The sequence below is a fragment of the Grampus griseus genome, assembly GCF_964374135.1.
Source record: "Grampus griseus genome assembly, chromosome: 8".
Classification (NCBI taxonomy): Eukaryota; Metazoa; Chordata; class Mammalia; order Artiodactyla; family Delphinidae; genus Grampus; species Grampus griseus.
The window spans coordinates 5,001,604-5,019,295 of record NC_139002.1 but is presented as its reverse complement, the minus strand read 5'-3'; the positions used below and the strand labels follow the sequence as shown (position 1 = coordinate 5,019,295).

Below are 17,692 nucleotides of genomic sequence, written 5' to 3'. Positions count from 1 at the left end.
CCTGGACGCGCAGGCTCAGCGGCCATGGCTCACGGGCCCAGCCGCTCCGCGGCATGTGGGATCCTCCCGGACCGGGGCACGAACCCGCGTCCGCTGCATCGGCAGGCGAACTCTCAACCACTGCACCACCAGGGAAGCCCCAGTGTGCAGTTTTGAAGGAATAGCTAATTTAGTTAAGTAGGAATAAACTAGTTCTGATGCTCACTGTGATAATCATTTCAGGCAACTGCTTCACTAAGCAAAATCCACGAATGGTCTCACCCCTCAAATCTACGTTTTAACCAGTGATTTCATTCCCTTGTTACCTCTTCTTGTCTGACCAGTGGTAAAAATTGACCAACTCATTTCCTCTTTCACTCAGAAGGACCTTACTGAGTGTCTGGCATTGTACAAATTTGGGTTCTTTTCTTATAGTACAGTTAGCGAGTGCCTCCTGTGAAAACCAATCAATACTTGGCTAAGGAAATTTTAAAACTTTTCCCTTAACTTGGAGCACTCTCTGGATAAATCCTGAGATCACCGAGAGGTAATACACACATTCTTGCACTACGGTGGCCAGGAAACACGGGGAGGATTCATACTGCCCCCCTGACCAGCTGCTTTGCTGGACTCTGTAGAGAACATAGGTCTCTGCAGAAGAGTGTGGGTGTCAGGCTGGCCCGGCTGTTCTGGTGGCAAGGCCTCTCCCCCATCCTGTGCTTGCAGGTGATGACACATCTCCACGTGATTGAAGAAAGAAGGAACCAGAGCCTTTCTCTGCTCTACAAAGTACCTTACGTGGCCCAAGAAATCCAAGAGGAAATTGGTGGGTGCTGACTGTTCGCATCAAGGTCAGGCGGGGTTGTGCTCAGGACTGATGGCGGTGCCAGATGAGAGAAACAGGACAAGCGAGGCCACGAAGCTGGGCATTAGCATGCCACGGGCTCAGAAGTCTGGGGCTCACGTGGCAGGGTCAAGCCCTGGCTGGGAGCCACAGAGCCTTGAGTTTCATTGACCTTCGCTCTGTTACCGGAAGAAAAATCTAGGGTGTGAATTTGCAAGGGACTGAGCGAGTCTCCCGTTACCCTTTCCCCCTTAATTGCTGGCGTATTTTAAGACATCTGTTTATTCACGTTCTCACTTCTTCTCCCTTTTCTGGTCTTTCTCTTCTTCATTTATCCAACAAACGTTCGTTGTGTCTACTGTGTGGCACAGAGGAAAATGTGCACCAGTAGACAGACCTCCTGGAGCCCACATTTTAGGAGGAGGGAACGGTCAGGAAAACGAGTGTCCGTGGGGATGGGTGCTGTGCCAGAAGTGAAACTGGGGTGGGACGGGGAGGGTGCCTGGTGGTCAAGCTCCCTTGGGGGAAACCTGAGATCCAAATGATAAGGAGGCGCCCTCCACACAGCAACCCCAGGGGGGAAACACTGAGCACAGGAAGCGACCACTGCAGAGCCTGACGTTTGAATAGAGAGATTTTAGCAAAATCAAGGAGTTTGGATTTTATTCTAGGATAATTGAAAGCCCTTCGAGGGTTTTAAACCAGCAGGTGACTAGATCTGGAATATGTTTTTTAAAAATGCGAACTTTAAAAAACAATTACTAGACTGCTATGTTGAGAGTTGATGAAAATTGGAAACCACCCAGGAAGCAGTTGTAAAAATCCAGGAGAGAGGGGATGGCTGAGTGCACAGAGATGGGAATGGAGGAGATGGAGATATGAGTGGTCCTGAGGATATGTTTCAGAGGAAGGGTGAACAGGATGCGCTGATGGGCTGGACAGGGCACGGGGTTGAGAGAAAGAAAAGCACTGGCTCTGCGCTTTTTCCCTGTGAGCAGCTGAGTGGGTGATGAGGCTACGTTTTGCTCAGGTGCTGCATTCTCTTTACCTGTTAAAGTAGAAATTGTCCTCAGACATTAAGTAGAGGTGTGCAGTAGGCTACCAGGTGGATGAGCCAGAGGCCGGGGATGCAGGTGCAAGATACAGGTTTGGGAGTCACGATCCGTGGATGGTATTTAAAACTGTGCCGTAGGAGGAAACCACTTACCCGGAGGGAGTTGATCGAGGAGAGAGGGGGGCCCAGGATGCAGCCATGGGGTTCCCAGCACCAAGGTTCTGCAGTCAGCAGGGTCAGGGAGCACACCCTCAGGAGAGAGGAGGGGGTCGTGCGTGGCCTGTGTTGCGAGCTGGTGAGACGCCCCTTTAGGCAGAGCTCACATCCCACCCTTAATGACACGAATTAGCCCCATGCAGGCTATCCTGTGCCTAGAAACCAGATCCTTCTGAAAAGCTGGCTCCTGCGTGTCTGTCTTTGTCAGATGAGCTGCTTCAAGAACAGCGAGCAGACATGGACCAGTTCACCGCCTCCATCTCAGAGACCCCCGTGGACGTGCGGGTGAGCTCGGAGGAGAGCGACGAGGTCCTGCCGTTCCACCCACTCCATCCCTTTCCGTCCCTGCCTGAGAACGAAGGTGTGTGTGCGGTAACAGCCCAGCTTGGCAGCGGGGGCCAGCGGGCGGGGAAGAATGCAGTTAGAAAATTGAAGTCAGATCTGGGACGGGCTCGTGCTGGGGAGACTGTGTTCCTGGTGCAGGTCGAGCAGGGGAGGGGCCGGGATTCACCGAGCACCTACCGCGTGCAGGCACCGAGTGGGGAGCCTTCGGTAACGTCGGGAGGTTTGTGATGTTTCTCCCATTTTATGGACAGTTTGCCTAAAGCCCACTGTTTGTCCTGGTCCCATCAGCTGCCTCAGTGTGTGAGGCCTTCCACGTGGAAGCCCCTTTGCAGCTTAAATAGCACTTTCGTGTTCTAGGCTGTCATTATCTTTTCCTAACAGTCTCGGGAGGTAGGTGACGGGGGGCTGCAGAGGTGAGCTGACCCACTCGAGTGCGAGGCGGGCTGAGAAGCTGTCCCTCTGCCTCCTCCTGTGCAGGCGTGCGTTCTTCCGTTCCCTGCCGGTTCTCGAGGTCTGTAGGGATCTCTCAGAGCTGTGGGTCTGGGGACTTCCCTGGTGGCACAGTGGTTAAGAATCTGCCTGCCAGTGCAGGGGACACAGGTTTGAGCCCTGGTCCGGGAACATGCCGCGGAGCAACTAAGCCCGTGCGCCACAACTACTGAGCCTGCGCTCTAGAGCCCGCGAGCCACAACTACTGAGCCCATGCCCTGCAACTACTGAAGCCCGCGCACCTAGAGCACCTGCTCTGCAACAAGAGAAGCCACCGCAATGAGAAGCCCGCGCACCGCAAAGAAGAGTAGCCCCCGCTCGCCGCAACTAGAGAAATCCTGCGCGCAGCAACAAAGACCCAACGCAGCCAAAAATAAATTTAAAAAAAAGCTGTGGGTCTGCACGAGAAATAGACAGGCTGCCGAGCCCAGGCCCTGAGGTCAGGGTGTGGAATCAGTTTCTGTTTATTTGCGGGCTGCCGTTGTGGCTGTTGGTGGTGTTGGTAGAAGTAGCGGCCACCGCTGTAGAGTACGCCAGCCTCGGCTAAGCACTGTGCGTGGACGCTCTCGTTTATACTGTTATCCTCACAGTAACCCTCTGAGGTAGGGACTGGGTGTGTTCCCCATTTGGGGATCCAAGGTTTAAAGAGGTTAAGTGTCTGCCCAGGTCACGTAGCTTGTAGGTAGAGAGTAAGGATTTGAGCCTGAGTTGATGCGGTCCTGAGTCCTAGGCAGATCCCGGTGGTGCTGCTATGGAGGCCCGAGGAAGGGGGCGTCCGGCTTGGCCTCCAGACCCTAACACAAGTGCCTTCCTTCCAAACCAGCTCTCTCAGAGGTACCGACTCAGTACAGTTGACCCTCTGATAGTAAAAGAGGATCCGAGGAGGGAGCCAGATACATCGCGAGGCGCCCGCTCACTCCCTAAGCCTGCTCTTTCAGACCCCACCCACGGGGCCGCAGGGTGGCCCTACCTCCTCAGCTTGTTGGCATGGGGGCGCGTCTCGCTTGGACATTTGTGAACTGGGACCTTGTCTCCTTCTCAGAAAACCACAACCAGTGCTGACTTGGGTTTTTGTTGTTTTCTAAGAAAAATAACTTGGGGCTAAGCTAAATAATTTGGGAATCTCACAGAAGTTCCCCCAAAAGACCCAAGACCGCCTGCCTCCTCTCCCCTCCTTGCAGTCATGTGCTGTAGCTCTTACCGCCGTTTGCTTGTGGGGCAGCTCAGGCCCAGTTTGTAAGGAAGAGTATGCTTTTGTTCACGTTATAGAGAAAGTCAAGTCAAAGGTAGGAATTTTGAAAGAAGGGATTTTTTTCTTAATCTCCTCTTGTGCTGTTTTGTTTTTGTTGCTTTCCTTTCTGCTAGCCACTCAGCCGGAAGTGTATCACCCAATGAAAACAGGTTGGTTTTGTCAAAGATGTACCCCCTAAGACCTTCATTCCTTTCACTTGCCCGGAAGTCTCACGCTCCGTTCCATTCCACCACCTGATGCTTTCCGCCTCATGCCTTCAAGACATGGCTGTGGGAGGACCAGAGGAGCCTGACTTCCGGCACCCAGAACCCGGTGTCCGTGGGTTTGCTTACCCGGTGGCCGTCCTGAGCTGCCCTTCTGGATGTCCAGAGAGTACAGAGGCATACAGAGTAACCAAAGTAGAGCCTTCATAAATCCTTTTAAGCTGGGTAGACCTTAAAAGTATACCCAGCTTAAACAGGTTGGTTGCAAATTCCTAGGACAAATGAAAACATGCTTATGGTCGGGCGGAGAGCCATTTTATGTTACCTCTTTTTCTCTGCTGCTCCCACATACATCTTTTCCCTTTCTTCTTAGCTGTCCTCTGCCTTTTGTCCATGCCCGAGTGTCTGTTTCCAGCTGTCTCATGTCCCCCGAGATGTAGCGTCCCTCAGAACATAGTAGAAGCTGATGGATGAAACGGGTCGAGACAAGTGAACTCTTGCTGTAGCGAGTCTCCACTGTTCAGATGAAGTTAGCTGCGTGTGAGCACAGGCTGAAGGCTTGCACACTTGATCTCGTTTAACCCACTGAACACACTGGAGGTAGGGTTATTAGCTCTCTTTGCTAGATAAGGCAGTTGGAGCAGCCTCAGAGTTCAGTCATGAGCTTAGGAAGTGGAGGAACCAGAATCTGAACTCAGCTTCCTCTGTCTTCAGAGCCCGTGGTGTTCCTGTTTCACAGACTGTGGTATAGTTGCCACATTTCCGGGGGCGGGGGAGCGGGGACCAGTCCATCCTCCAGGGTCATCGTGAACAAGGGCACACGTTCTCGGACTGACCGGGCTGCCTCTGCCCGGCTGAGGGTTTGGCAGTGGTGTGTGTGCTGCTTCTCAGAACACAGGGTTGTGAGCTGCCTGCACAAGTCACTCGTGTGCACGTGCTTTGTTTTATTCTCCTCGGATACGCCTCTTCATCGCTGTGTGGACGTTCCTCTGGGCGACACATCTTGGATATGTTTAGGTGAAGTTGAATTTTCTAAAAGTTTAACTTGTCCTTATGCTTCAACTGCTATTCGTTGGAATAGTTTAAACATTAACTTTTGGTCTGTTAAATTCCCTTGTTTATTCATTCTATAAAACCAAAGTGATCTTGGTCGGCGTTAAAGCAGCATGAGGGTTGTACCACCAAGAACAGTGTTAGGAGAGTCTGAGCACGGGTAGTAGGACTTTAAATTCGTTGGCTCAGTGCCACATTACTTTTGAAATAGGATCCTGCCCTGTGACCTTTGAAATTCTGAGGTGGAGGAGAGAGAGAGATGGAAAGAGTGCAGAGTTAGAATTTATTCGGCTTGGTCGTGAGCGTCCTGCCTAGAGCGAGTCCCTTCCTCAGATAGCGGGAATGCAGTGTTGCTGCCTCAGTGGCATTTTGAGACTACAAAAGCCGGCCCTGGTTCAACTCACCCTAGAATCAGGTTGCGAAGCTCTTCTTTAAAATGAAAGCTCTGGAGAAAGGGCTGCCTCGTTTCTGGCTGCATTCTAATGAGTTAAGTGTTAGCTGGCCTGGGGGTGCAGCAGCTGCAGTGCGGTTACTAGCGGCTCTGGGTCCAGCACGAGTCTGGCCGTGAGCCGGAGAGCCTTGCTGTGGCTGGGCCTCTGGCAGCCTGGGACAGCAGTGCTTTGCAAATACTCGTGTCGGCATCTTACTCACTTACGGGTGGTCACCGCAGAATGCCGAGTATGCCGCCAGGTTGATCTATTTATAAAAGGTTCAAATCACAGGCGTCTAGGTAGCACTGTATATAATATTATTAACGAGACACTGGTAGGAGAGCTAGAAGTCACATGCTTTGGGGCTAAAAATAGAGAAGATTGCGCCTCGCTTTTCCTCTCCCTGGGTTTGTGCTGCGCCTTTGAGCGCTGTCATCAGGAGTGCCGCGCACAGGTGATGCCGTCCCAGGCAATGTCTGACCTTGACAAGAGACTGTTGCCATTCTTGCCCTGTTTATGGAAAGGTACCATCCACCTCCGTGTTAGAATTCCCCCCATGTAGGGAATGCTTCCTTCCTGATCATTCCGGTCTGATAAGCCCCGGGAGGGTAACATCCTAGTGAGAGACACAGAAGAAAATCAATAATTACAAACAGTGACTCTGAGTACTATAACCTGGGAATGTCTCCCAAAAAGAGCTGCAGCTTGAAGAACAAATAGGAAGGATATAAGGTCAGGGAGGGTATTTCAGGCAGAAAGAATTGCCTGTGGCGTAAAAGATGGTGCTTGAGGCAGGCATGCAGGTTCGCTGCTGGTGTGACAGTTCTTCCACTCAGAGGAAGTGTCAGAGGAGTGAGTTGAGGGGTAGTGGGTGCTCGGTGATATCACAGGGTGGGTCATGAGTTTTTTGATGCTGGAATGCCTTTGGATCCAGCTTCTGTTTATAGTACAAAAAGTATTCTCTCCTGAAGGCTTGCAAAGTGAGCACAACACTCTCTCCTCCTCCATGACACCCATTGGTCCTGCGTCACTCACCCCTGTGGAGCGCAGCGCATCCTCCCAAATGGGAACAAGTAGCATATGGAGAAAGGGGAGGGGGCATCTGGTGAGGGCTCCCTGGCCCTCAGGAGGGAGTTTGCTGCTTCTCTGAGGTTGGCGTGAGGTCAGCCTATCCCAGGAAACTCAGGTGTGCTCTCTCCACGCAGGATCTGCACTGGGAGAGCAGGAAGGAGGACTGATCGGGGCCGAGGAGAAAGTGATTAACAGTAAGAAGAAAGTGGATGAAAATATGGTGAGCCGTTTCTCCCTGCTCTGTGCCCGTGTTAACTTTGAGAATAATTAGAGTGAGTCGCATTGTTTTAGATGCTTCCCAGATGGACCTCCACGTGTCCGTTTCCATAGGCTAGCAGATGGGCAGGCTCTGACTGCTGCCACAGATGCGCTGTATTGTTCAGAGTCTGGGTGTGAATAAAGAATTATTTTTCAGCAGTAGCTCATCTCTTGCTATACAGTGGAAAATATATTTGCAACTAAAGGTATGAATAAAATATGAGAGGCCATTTCAAATGAGTAGAGATTTAATAACTTGAAAATGGAACAGAGTTGAATTTGGTTCTTACACTGCCTGAGGTTTATACCACCTATTAATTATTCATCTAGCATTTTTATCACTTACATTTCTGGATTATCTTTAACTGAATTGGATATTTAAACGTGGCTGCGTGGTAATCTGTGCTGAAATACCTCCACAAGGGTTACCTAAAGGAAAACGCAGGTGACAACCCTTAAAAGACCAACTGCTGTACAGTAGTTTTGCGCCCACACCTGCTCCTTTGTTCAGGGGTTTGGTGAGCGGACTTAGGTGAATGGCGCAGAGCTGATGGGTGAGTGGGTGTCCATCAGGCGTCTGCTTCCCTCCACCAAATGGTAAATGGAGGGCACGAGAAGCAGTTACACTTAACACACTAAATTTGCCCTCCCTCCCAGTTGGTGACATTCTCCCCCCACCCCCCTGCCTCCGTTTCAGGTCATTGACGAGACCCTGGACGTGAAGGAAATGATTCTCAACGCCGAGAGAGTTGGAGGCCTCGAGGAGGGGCCGGTATGTGTCCTGCTCCAAAACCTGATGGCAGGTCCCACACCAGCCTCGGCCGTTTTCTCTCCCTCCTGGGAGCACCTTGCGCTATCTTAAGCTATCAAAGGTCCCTCGTCCCCCATTTCCCCTGTGCTTTCGGATAAGAAAGCTCAAGTTCGAATCTCCATGGAGATTGCAAAAGGTGGGGACTCCCCCCACCTGGACGGCGACCTGGACGGCTGGGTCCGGGTGCCCCCTTGGGTTTTTGGAGGCACGACCGGAGGCTCACAGCCTCCCCCGCTGCTTGTCGTCTCTCACACCTTGTCGCACGTCTGCTTCGTTACGTTAGGAATCCGTGGGGCCCCTGCGGGAGGACTTCAGTCTGAGCAGCAGTGCCCTCATCGGTCTGCTGGTCATTGCGGTGGCCATCGCCACGGTCATCGTCATCAGCCTGGTGATGCTGAGGAAGAGGCAGTACGGCACCATCAGCCATGGGATCGTGGAGGTGAGCCGTCGGGGGGCTTGCGGCATTCGAGCGTCTTGTCAGGGGCTGCGCGTCAGTGAGACGACTCCCTGGATTGTTAGGTCACGTCTCGGCAGTCAGCTTTGGCTGAGTCAAGCTGATCCCGTCACAAGAGCTGCTGCCAACTCTTAACGTTAATTTGGGCTTCGACCGTGAATGCGAGGAAAGCACAGGAGCATTTTATGCTGCACAGTGTGAACACTGTTTTCTCAGATTGTTTCCTTAGTGTTTCCTTTTTTTTCAGGTGCGTTATAGATGTTTGAGAATGAAGGACTGCTGATACTGTTTCTTTCTTTCTTTGTTATTAGTTTGCTTTTTTTTGACGTGTTTTATAAGGAGAAAACCAGGTATATGACAGTTCAGGCAACAATGGCAATGTAGTGAATTGATTCTTAAAAATATGAGATCGGAATAGCGCTCTTCTTTTTCAATGGGGAGAAAAGCAACAGGAAGTTCGGAAAGAGCCAGACAAGGCTGTTTCTCTTCCATCTTCTCATTTGTGATTAGAACTGCTTACTTACCACTTGTTTTTGGTGAGTGGTGGGAATGTCCACAGTGTCTTGATTCTAGAAAATGAATACAATAAAGAATAGAATCTGCTGGGGGAAATGAATGCACATGCGTGTGTCTTAGTTATCCGGCTTCACCTCCTGCTGCACACTGGCCTAGTTGTGGTGTTCCAGGGCTGGAGGGGACCCGAGGTCATCTGGTCCTTCTCCTTGGCCCTCGCTGAGGCTGCCCCACAGAGAAGCGGCAGAGCTGAGACTTGTCACTGTGGTGCTGGGAGATTCAGCTCACTGTTTCCTCCAGTGTGGACTCCAGCTTTCAGCAAGCAGCCTAGCCTCTCTGACCCTCTTCTTTTCTCTTTCCTCCTCCTGGGTCCTCACCGCCTGCTCTTGTTTGGTCCACCCCGTGGTCCCCAGGGATCGTACAGCTCAGGTCTGCTGATGCCCTGGGAAGTTCTCTTGGGCTCACGCGATAACCCCCGTCTTTCTTCCTGCAGGTCGACCCAATGCTCACCCCAGAAGAGCGTCACCTGAACAAAATGCAGAATCATGGTTACGAAAACCCAACCTACAAATACCTGGAGCAGATGCAGATTTAAGCAGGTGAAGCACGACACCCGGCTGGAGTGGGGGGGTGAGGCGGGCAGCAGATGTCCAGAGGTTTGGACCTACGACTGACCGACAGCTACTTCCAGAGGATTTCATCTTACACTCGGACCTCCTGGATCATTAAGACTATAAAGTACTACTGTAGAATCACAATTTCCATTCTTTTTAAATGGGTGAAAAAATGTTAATATAACAATATATGATATATAAACCTTAAATGAAGTGAAAAATTATCTATTACAGATATTTGACTGATGTAGTTTTCTTTTTTAAATTAATCAGGAGTCCCACTTCTATCGTATTGTCTCACACATGCTCTCTGTAGAAATGGAAGATGTTGATTTTCAATGATAGACTGTACGTGCTACATGCAGGCCGTTTGTTCCGGCCGCATTGTGTCAATCAGCTCTTTATGGCTCACTGTCCTGGGTTTTATTTTAAAAAAAGAAGAGGCAGTATTCCTCATTTAAAGCTTTAAATGAGCTTTCAGATAGTTGCTGAGAAACTAACTGAAATAAGGAGCCGTAACTGATCCTTAAAATACATCATGATCCCCCTCTCAAAATTCCTTTGAAGGACCAGTTTCTTGGAAGTCTGGTGCGCCCACCACTGGGTACCTGGGTGTCTCCACACAAGTCCTGTCACCAAGGAGGCGCTCAAAGCAAGCATTTGAGTTCCAGCTTCTTTCAGCGAGCCTCGTGTGTACAGATTAGGGCCCTACTGCGTTCCTTCTGAATCCAGTTCTTCCACAGAAAGTAGCCTGTAGTTTGTACCTGACGTGCTTCCACTGTCCGCCGTTGCGTCACCGTAGCTTCGGACCGCTCGCTTCTCTCCCGAGTAATGTCCAGATGTGCTGTTTTCCTTCTTGGGCATTTCCCACCCCCTCCGAAGGCACTGGTCTCCACCGTCCCCACCGTTCACTGAGAGAAGACAGCAGGAGGAGGTGGCCGGCGTCCTGGGGAGGATGCGGGAGGTTTGCTTTTCTCTGGAAGGTGGATGCTCCAGGCTGTACACAGAATGATCTGTAGACCCCATGGAAAGCTTTGAAGATTTTGTTTCCTTCACATGAGTCTTTGTGATGCTTGTATAGTTGATGTTGACGCTCACAGCTGCTTCTTTTCCCTTTTTTTTTTTTTAATTCTAAAGGTTCTGGTAACCTGAGGTGTATTTTTTTTCTATTTCCCTGTGACTGTTTTTTTTTCTTCTTCCTCCCCTTTGCCCCATCCGTGTCTCTTCCCACTATGCACAGATAAACTTCACCTACAAACTCCTTAATCTGCTCTGTGGAGAATGTACAGAGTTTAAACACATCAATAAATACTTTAACTTCCACCAGGACTCCTTGATTTATTGGCCTGGCATTACTCGCGGTGATGGCTTTAACCCTTCTGCCCTGGACAGCGGTGCTTCCTTCCCTGGAGGGTCTCTCACTGCACGGCAGGGGCAGGAGTTGGTACAGGAAGCTGGACTCTTGGGCTTGGATTCCATTTTTCATTTAAAAAATAAGAGGGAAAGTGCTTCAGCCTCAAAGCCGGTGGTTTTTATTGATCTCAGAGAACTGGTCTTTCATTATTTCTTTAATGATTTCCTCCACTGTGTTTTCTGTTTTCTAAAGTTGTAATTGGCTAAACCTCGGACCTCCCTGATTGCTCCTTTTTCTTTAGTTTTAGTCTGTAATCTAGGTGATTGCTCTGCTCACCTTCAGCCTTTCTAGTGGATTTTGTAATTATATTTTTAAATTCCATAAGAGCTGCTTGCTTTCTCTTTCTCTTCTTCTTTTTTTTTTTTGTCTCCACCGAATGGCATGCGGGATCTTAGTTCCCTGACCGGGGGTCGAACCTGTTCCCCCCGCTGCAGTGGAAGTGTGGAGTCCTAACCACTGGACCGCTGGGGAAGTCCCTGCTTGCTTTACCTTAATATTTCATATAACATTTCTTCTTTTTATGATGACAAATCCATCTGAGTTTGTACATCAGGAATTTTTAAAGTTTTCTTCCTTCTCTAAATTAACTGTTTCCTTTTGAGCTATCGACGTCCTATAAATTCCTATAAACATGTAGTGATCATTCATTTGATCAAAATGTGAGAATGAATTACATGATTAGCTAAAAGAAATAAAATCAGTCTGAAAGTTAAGAATTTGGTGCCACAAAATACCATGAATGTTTATTAATATGAGACTTTTCTTCCTGATTCTGGAAACAGTGAGTGGAGCTTGTGGCTGAGTTTTTAGAGAAAGGTTTGCAGCCTCCGTTTCTGAGTTTCTTAAATAACCTGCCACTGGTAGGCACGGTTTTTCTCATTGAAGGAGGCTTGTCTGCCCCACGCCTGCTTTCAGCACTTTGTGCCTGGGGGTGGTTTTCGCGGGTCATCTAACATCCGGCTACTTGTCTGACTAAATGCAGGGGCTAATCTCAGGAGTCCTCACTCTAGTTTACTGTGATGCTGATTTACAGTATATGATGCAGTTAAGAGTCCCTTGCATATACATGCGTACCTGTGTATAAGTGCACATATATGTACATACAGGGAGTGTGCATTTTATGAGCCTCTGGCGAGGAAGCACCTTGGGACAAACCAGTTGAACAGGCTGGTTCTCTGTAGCGATCAGCACAACCCCCTCTGCCCCTCCCTCCTGCACTGGCCTCACAACTTGCTGCCAGAAAGGTCGCGAAAAAGACGAAATTTCATTTTTTTGAAGGCAGTTTCCGCCAGTGTTCTGAAGAGTGTTTTCACTTGACCCTCTGCAATACCAGCTGGAAAATGTGGGTCTACGTTCATTATGATTCAGTTCCAAACCTAACAGACCCGCTTTCTGTAGGTTGGTGCCTGCCATCTGCTAGCTGCTTTGTAAACAGCGCCTCATTTCATTGTCTGAACTTCAGAGCATGGCTGTTATCTTACAGAAAGCTGAGGTCCTCCGCCTGGTGAGGGGCGAAGCAGAGACCCAAGCCCAGCTGTCACTGTCCATCCCTTTGCTCCGTGTATGTCGGCCCTGGGAGACAGTGGGCCCAGGGGTCACCTCCTAGGTGGCGCCTGTCAACCAGGACTCATCCAACTGGCCAACTCTTAGGACTGGTGTCCATCACCCACACCGCTGTCAGTGGTGGGCCTCGGAACTGCCTGGGACTGGTGAAATAGCAGTGGGTTCCTTTACCCCAATGGGCTCAGTACAAAGGGAGCTGAGGGTAGATGCGAACATCCTGGCGCTGAGGTTCACCTGTCGCCCTCACCCTGGATTGACGGAGAGCTCTATCTCTGTATCTGTAGATCTATAGATGCTCTATGCAGATGTTAGTTTTTTAATTTTGAAAGGAAATGTATGTCAGGCAGGGACTGCAGGGCAGACCTCACCTAGACCAGCTCCACTCTGCTCCCTGGCAGCACCTTCCCCGCACAGGGTCCTGAGAGAAACTTGCTCATCCCCTAGTTTCTGCCGGTGACTCAGCCTTGCCCTCTGGGGAATGTGGCCCTGCCCACCTTGCTGGCAGCCTGCGGTGCCGGCAGCTCCCCGCGGACTTTGGCGTGAGGTCATCCGACCTCCTCGTCTGCTCTCAGTTACAAATCGGAACCTGGCAGTCGAGGTCTGAGCCAGCCCAGGTGTCCTAGTAATCTCTGGTTTCAGTTGCCATGACGCTGATTCTCTGATTTAGGAGACACACTGGGACGTGATGAGTCTCTAAGTTAATTTGGACAGGCCCCAGGGTCCCCTCCAAAGGAACGCACGGTCTGACGTTGTCAGAAGTGGACACGGGCAAGATTGATGGAAGGAACCAGGAGGCCCTGTGGCACCCGCCCCCTGCCCCCCCATTTCACAGCTGAAACAGCCACCAGCTCACATGTTCCTCAGCACAGAGCCAAAGTCTGGGACGTGCAGTACTTTTCTGGGACAAAGGGTGAAGTGGTCCTTGTAAAACAGAGTCGGTGCCTTGCCTTGTTACGTAGAATGAATAAGGGGAAAGGGTGTCTGTCCTGCCCTCTGTGGGCACTGGGTCTAGCAGGCCTTCACAATCGCAGGCTGCTGTGCTTTTCCTCAGGGAGTGGCCCAGGTATCCAGGGAAGGGGACAGGACCTACCCAAATAAAAAATGTTTTTCTAGAGTCCTTGAAATGGATGGGGCATGCCTTCTTGAAGAATCTCGAGGAGTTCTCAGGCCAGCTTAACTTCCCAGGTCTGATTGAACTGAAAATGCTGGAGTCGGTGGCTCTTTCTGGTTAGAGCAGCAACCTCCAAGAGTTAAACCTTGTAAATTTGCGCCCTCTATAGAGAGTCACTTAAAAACTATGCATGTACTATCATAAACGGAAATTTGGGAAGCATAAGAAAGATGAAATTTTTTTTCCAAATTTTATTCACTAAGGGTACAAAGCCTGTTGGGTCCAGTGAAATATTACAAGTTTTAGTGCAAGCAAAGTGATTGCTTTCATTCTCTCTCTAACTAAAGTCCATAGTTCTTTCAGATTTCCTTAGTTTTTACCCAGTGTCCTTTTTCTGTCCCGGGATATCACATACTTACGTGTGTCTCTTTAAACTCCTCCCGACTGGAGCTTCCTCAGACTTTCCCTGTTTTTGATGACTTTGAAGGTTTTGAGGCGTACTGGTCAGGCATATTGTAGGATATGCTCCTCTACCAGGATTGGTGGGGTGTTCTTCTCATGACAAGACCCTGGGATTGTGTGTTACTGGGGAGGAAGACCACAGCCAAGTGCCGTGCTCATCACAGCATATCAAGGGGACGAGCTGTCTCCATGATTGTCCCTATCCATGTTGTCCTTGATAACCTGCCTGTGGTGTGTTTGTCAGCTTCTCCCCTGTGAGGTTTCTCTCCTCTCCCCTCGCTGGCAGGGCATTGCTATGTGCTTAAGGAGTGGAGAGTTACGTACCCTCACACCTTCTTATTTATTTATTTTTTGCGGTACGCGGGCCCCTCACTGCTGTGGCCTCTCCCGTTGAGGAGCACAGGCTCCGGACGCGCAGGCTCAGTGGCCGTGGCTCACGGGCCCAGCCGCTCCGCGGCGTGTGGGATCTTCCCGGACCGGGGCACGAACCCGTGTCCCCTGCATCGGCAGGCGGACTCTCAACCACTGTGCCACCAGGGAAGCCCCAACACCTTCTTATTTTTAAATTGTGTTCTAACACTTTGCAACACAGCAATTAGAAAGTGAGGTTCTAAGGTCTCCTTGTATTTCGTGGCTATCAAAGCTGAAAGAGTTCTTGACTGTGGTGATGGTTTCAGGGGTGTGTAAGTCTGACGTATGTCAAACTTATCAGATTGTACCTTTCTAATATGTGCAGTTTATTGTATGTCAATTATACCTCAATAAAGTTTTTTTTTTCTTTTAAGCCGGAAGAGAAATTGCAAAAACAGGCTGGAATGGGATAAGTCATCCTTGACTGTGCCTGTTAACAGCACGATACTAAATTTCCAATTCTATCTACCAGTTCTATTTCCGAGCTTAAGTATACAGATAGGTCTTTCAGATGAGGCATCACTTTTGACAGCAGAATTAACTACTAATGAAAACCTTTCCAGACGTTTGTTTTCAAATTTCTCCATAGCATAGGTTTCTTTAGAAAAAGCAAGTTGAAAAGGTGTTTTTAGCTTAAAAAACAAACAGGGAACAGCATAACATCATTAAGTTCAACAACTGATTACTTTGTCACAAGATGAATCTCTCTGTGAGGTACAGAATGTTTCCTTGGTCACTTCCAATCTTATTTAAAAATACTGTGAAGATTCATATTCTGATTCTAATCAGAATAACTGCATTGGTTGGAGACATTTGGTAGCATTTCGTGCACTTATGATTTCCAGCATCAAACTTTATTTGGAAATATTTCATTATTCCAACCAAAGCAGCCAATCCATCAGCATTACATTTTCCGAGATTTTTCATACTACATTCTTTCCCATAAAATACAAATAAAATTTAAAAGGCGGCTATCATGTTACAAGTGGGAATTCTGAAGGCAAACTACCTGATTCTTTTCCTAATTTGGCCACCTACTTACTGGCTGGGTGACCTTGAGGAGGTTGTCTAACTGCTCTGTGCCTTAGTTTCTCCGTCTGAAGAAATGGGGGTGGTGATAGCACTTAGGTTGTTGGGTTAGGAGTGAGTGGCCACAGGGAAAGATGCTAGAGCTACACCAGTGCCCAGTGTAGACAAGTGCTCAGTGAATGTGAGCTGGTATTATTTGTTGAAAACATCTTCTCCCGGTACACAGGGCTCAATAAAACAACAGTTTTTGTGTACGTTGTGATTAAAGCAATTGGTAAATATTATACCGTAAACTGAGCTGTACTTTCATCCACACCTTCCGTAGCCTGATGTGGCTTTTTGCTTGTTTCTTCAAAGCTGTCATCTTCCGACAGCACTTGCTGACAGAAGCATGGGTTATACTGCTTCCGTGTTGCTTTTGTGTATCATTTCAGCCCTTTTTACTGTGGCAGGACAAGGTGATTCTACGATGGTTTATGGCTTTTTGTCTTTGGCATTTAATTAAGAACCTCAGGCTGTATGTTTATCATTCCTAAATGAAATTTTGTAAATTACAAGATTGAGTATTGCATGACTTCCAGTGCTGAAAAAATTGTGGTGGCTTGTCTTCACGTGCTGGTCATTTAGTTTTTAAGTGTCATTAAACATGTTGGCCTCATAATATTTGTCAGTGCCGCCAGACCCAACATACACGTCATTATTAATGTACGTTGTAAATGGACATTATTAATGTGTGATGTAAGTCCACGGTCTTGATAATTTCATACTTTTGGGGAGTTCCCTAGCGGATCGGTGGTTGGGACTCCTCACTTGCACTGCCGAGGGCCTGAGTTCAATCCCTGGTGGGAGAACTAGGATCCTGCAAGCCACACGGCCAAATAAAAATGAAACTTTTTTACCAACTTCATATCAGAAGATAATATTTTTTACCCGATAATGTGGCCATTGAAGAGTTTGTACTAGGAGTAGAAACGTCAATCTTGTCACTTTCTTGTTCTGTGGAGTGAAGAGCATACGCTGCAAGAATCTTGTAAACCACATATTTATTTACATTATTTGATTAAAACTTCCTTTCACTTGGTGAATGAACACTGGACTCAGAATGTAAGCAAATGTATCAGGTACTTTGATTTTTAAAAAGCCCATGTTGCAAAGCGGAAATAGAGACACAGACGTAGAGAACAAATGTATGGATACCAAGGGGGAAAGGGGTGGGGTGGGAGGAATTGGGAGATTGGGATTGGCACATACACACTATTGATACTCTGTATAAAATAAAATATGACACATACACTATTGATACTATGTATAAAACTGATGGGAATGTACTGTGGAGCAAGGATCCCTACTTAATGCACTGTGGTGGCCTAAATGGGAGGGAAGTCCAAAAGGAAGGGGATATAGGTACATGTATGGCTGATTCATTCTGCTGTGTAGTAGAAGCTAACACAACACTGTAAAGCAACTATACTCCAATAAAAATTAATTTAAAAAAAAATAATTAATTAATTAATTTAAATAAATAAAAGAAATAATAAATAGGCCCCATGCAGCACCATGGGTCAGGGGGTAGCTACAAATACCAGATGAAAGAAAGGATGAACTTGGATGTGCTGATGATGTGGACAGGCAGAAATTCTCAAAGATGCTCAGCAGAGAAGCAGGTAAGTAGGCCCAGGTAATAAAATACATATCCAGACAGGCTCCGAGACTACCAGCTCAGAGCATCTGCATTTGCACCGTCCGTGGACACCAGGGTGTTTTGGGGGCAGCCCTGTTATGTTGGCAGGATTTCCATATTATGTGTCCTGTCTACCCAAGGTAGGAACAGAACTGGACTTCTCAGCTGGCTTGTGGGGAGGGCACAGGTGTCACTTAGAGTCACCAATGAGATGCACTCACAAGAGACTCACTCAAGAGGAAACAAAGAGGGCTTCCCTGGTGGCACAGTGGTTGAGAGTCTGCCTGCTAATGCAGGGGACACAGGTTCGAGCCCTGGTCTGGGAAGATCCCACATGCCATGGAGCAACCGGGCCCATGAGCCACAACTACTGAGCCTGCGCGTCTGGAGCCTGTGCTCCACAACAAGAGAGGCCGCGACAGTGAGAGGCCCAC

At 48.6% G+C, this 17,692-nt stretch overlaps 1 protein-coding gene across 3 annotated transcripts in view; it reads left to right on the top strand.

Moving 5' to 3' along the window:
• APLP2 (amyloid beta precursor like protein 2) overlaps positions 1-10,910 on the top strand; it is a 72,428-nt gene extending 61,518 nt beyond the window's left edge. Inside the window, exons 12-18 of one of the 3 annotated variants that reach the window (XM_082659708.1) lie at positions 706-805; positions 2,302-2,454; positions 7,072-7,157; positions 7,893-7,967; positions 8,290-8,445; positions 9,467-9,572; positions 10,155-10,910. In XM_082659708.1, the coding sequence (XP_082515834.1) occupies positions 706-805; positions 2,302-2,454; positions 7,072-7,157; positions 7,893-7,967; positions 8,290-8,445; positions 9,467-9,568 (672 nt within the window). In that variant the 3' untranslated portion in view covers positions 9,569-9,572; positions 10,155-10,910. Of the gene's footprint in view, positions 1-705; positions 806-2,301; positions 2,455-4,292; positions 4,329-7,071; positions 7,158-7,892; positions 7,968-8,289; positions 8,446-9,466 lie in introns of all 3 variants that reach the window. The other 2 variants (XM_082659709.1, XM_082659707.1) reach the window with 2 other exon arrangements.
• The last annotated feature ends 6,782 nt before the right edge of the window (positions 10,911-17,692 follow it).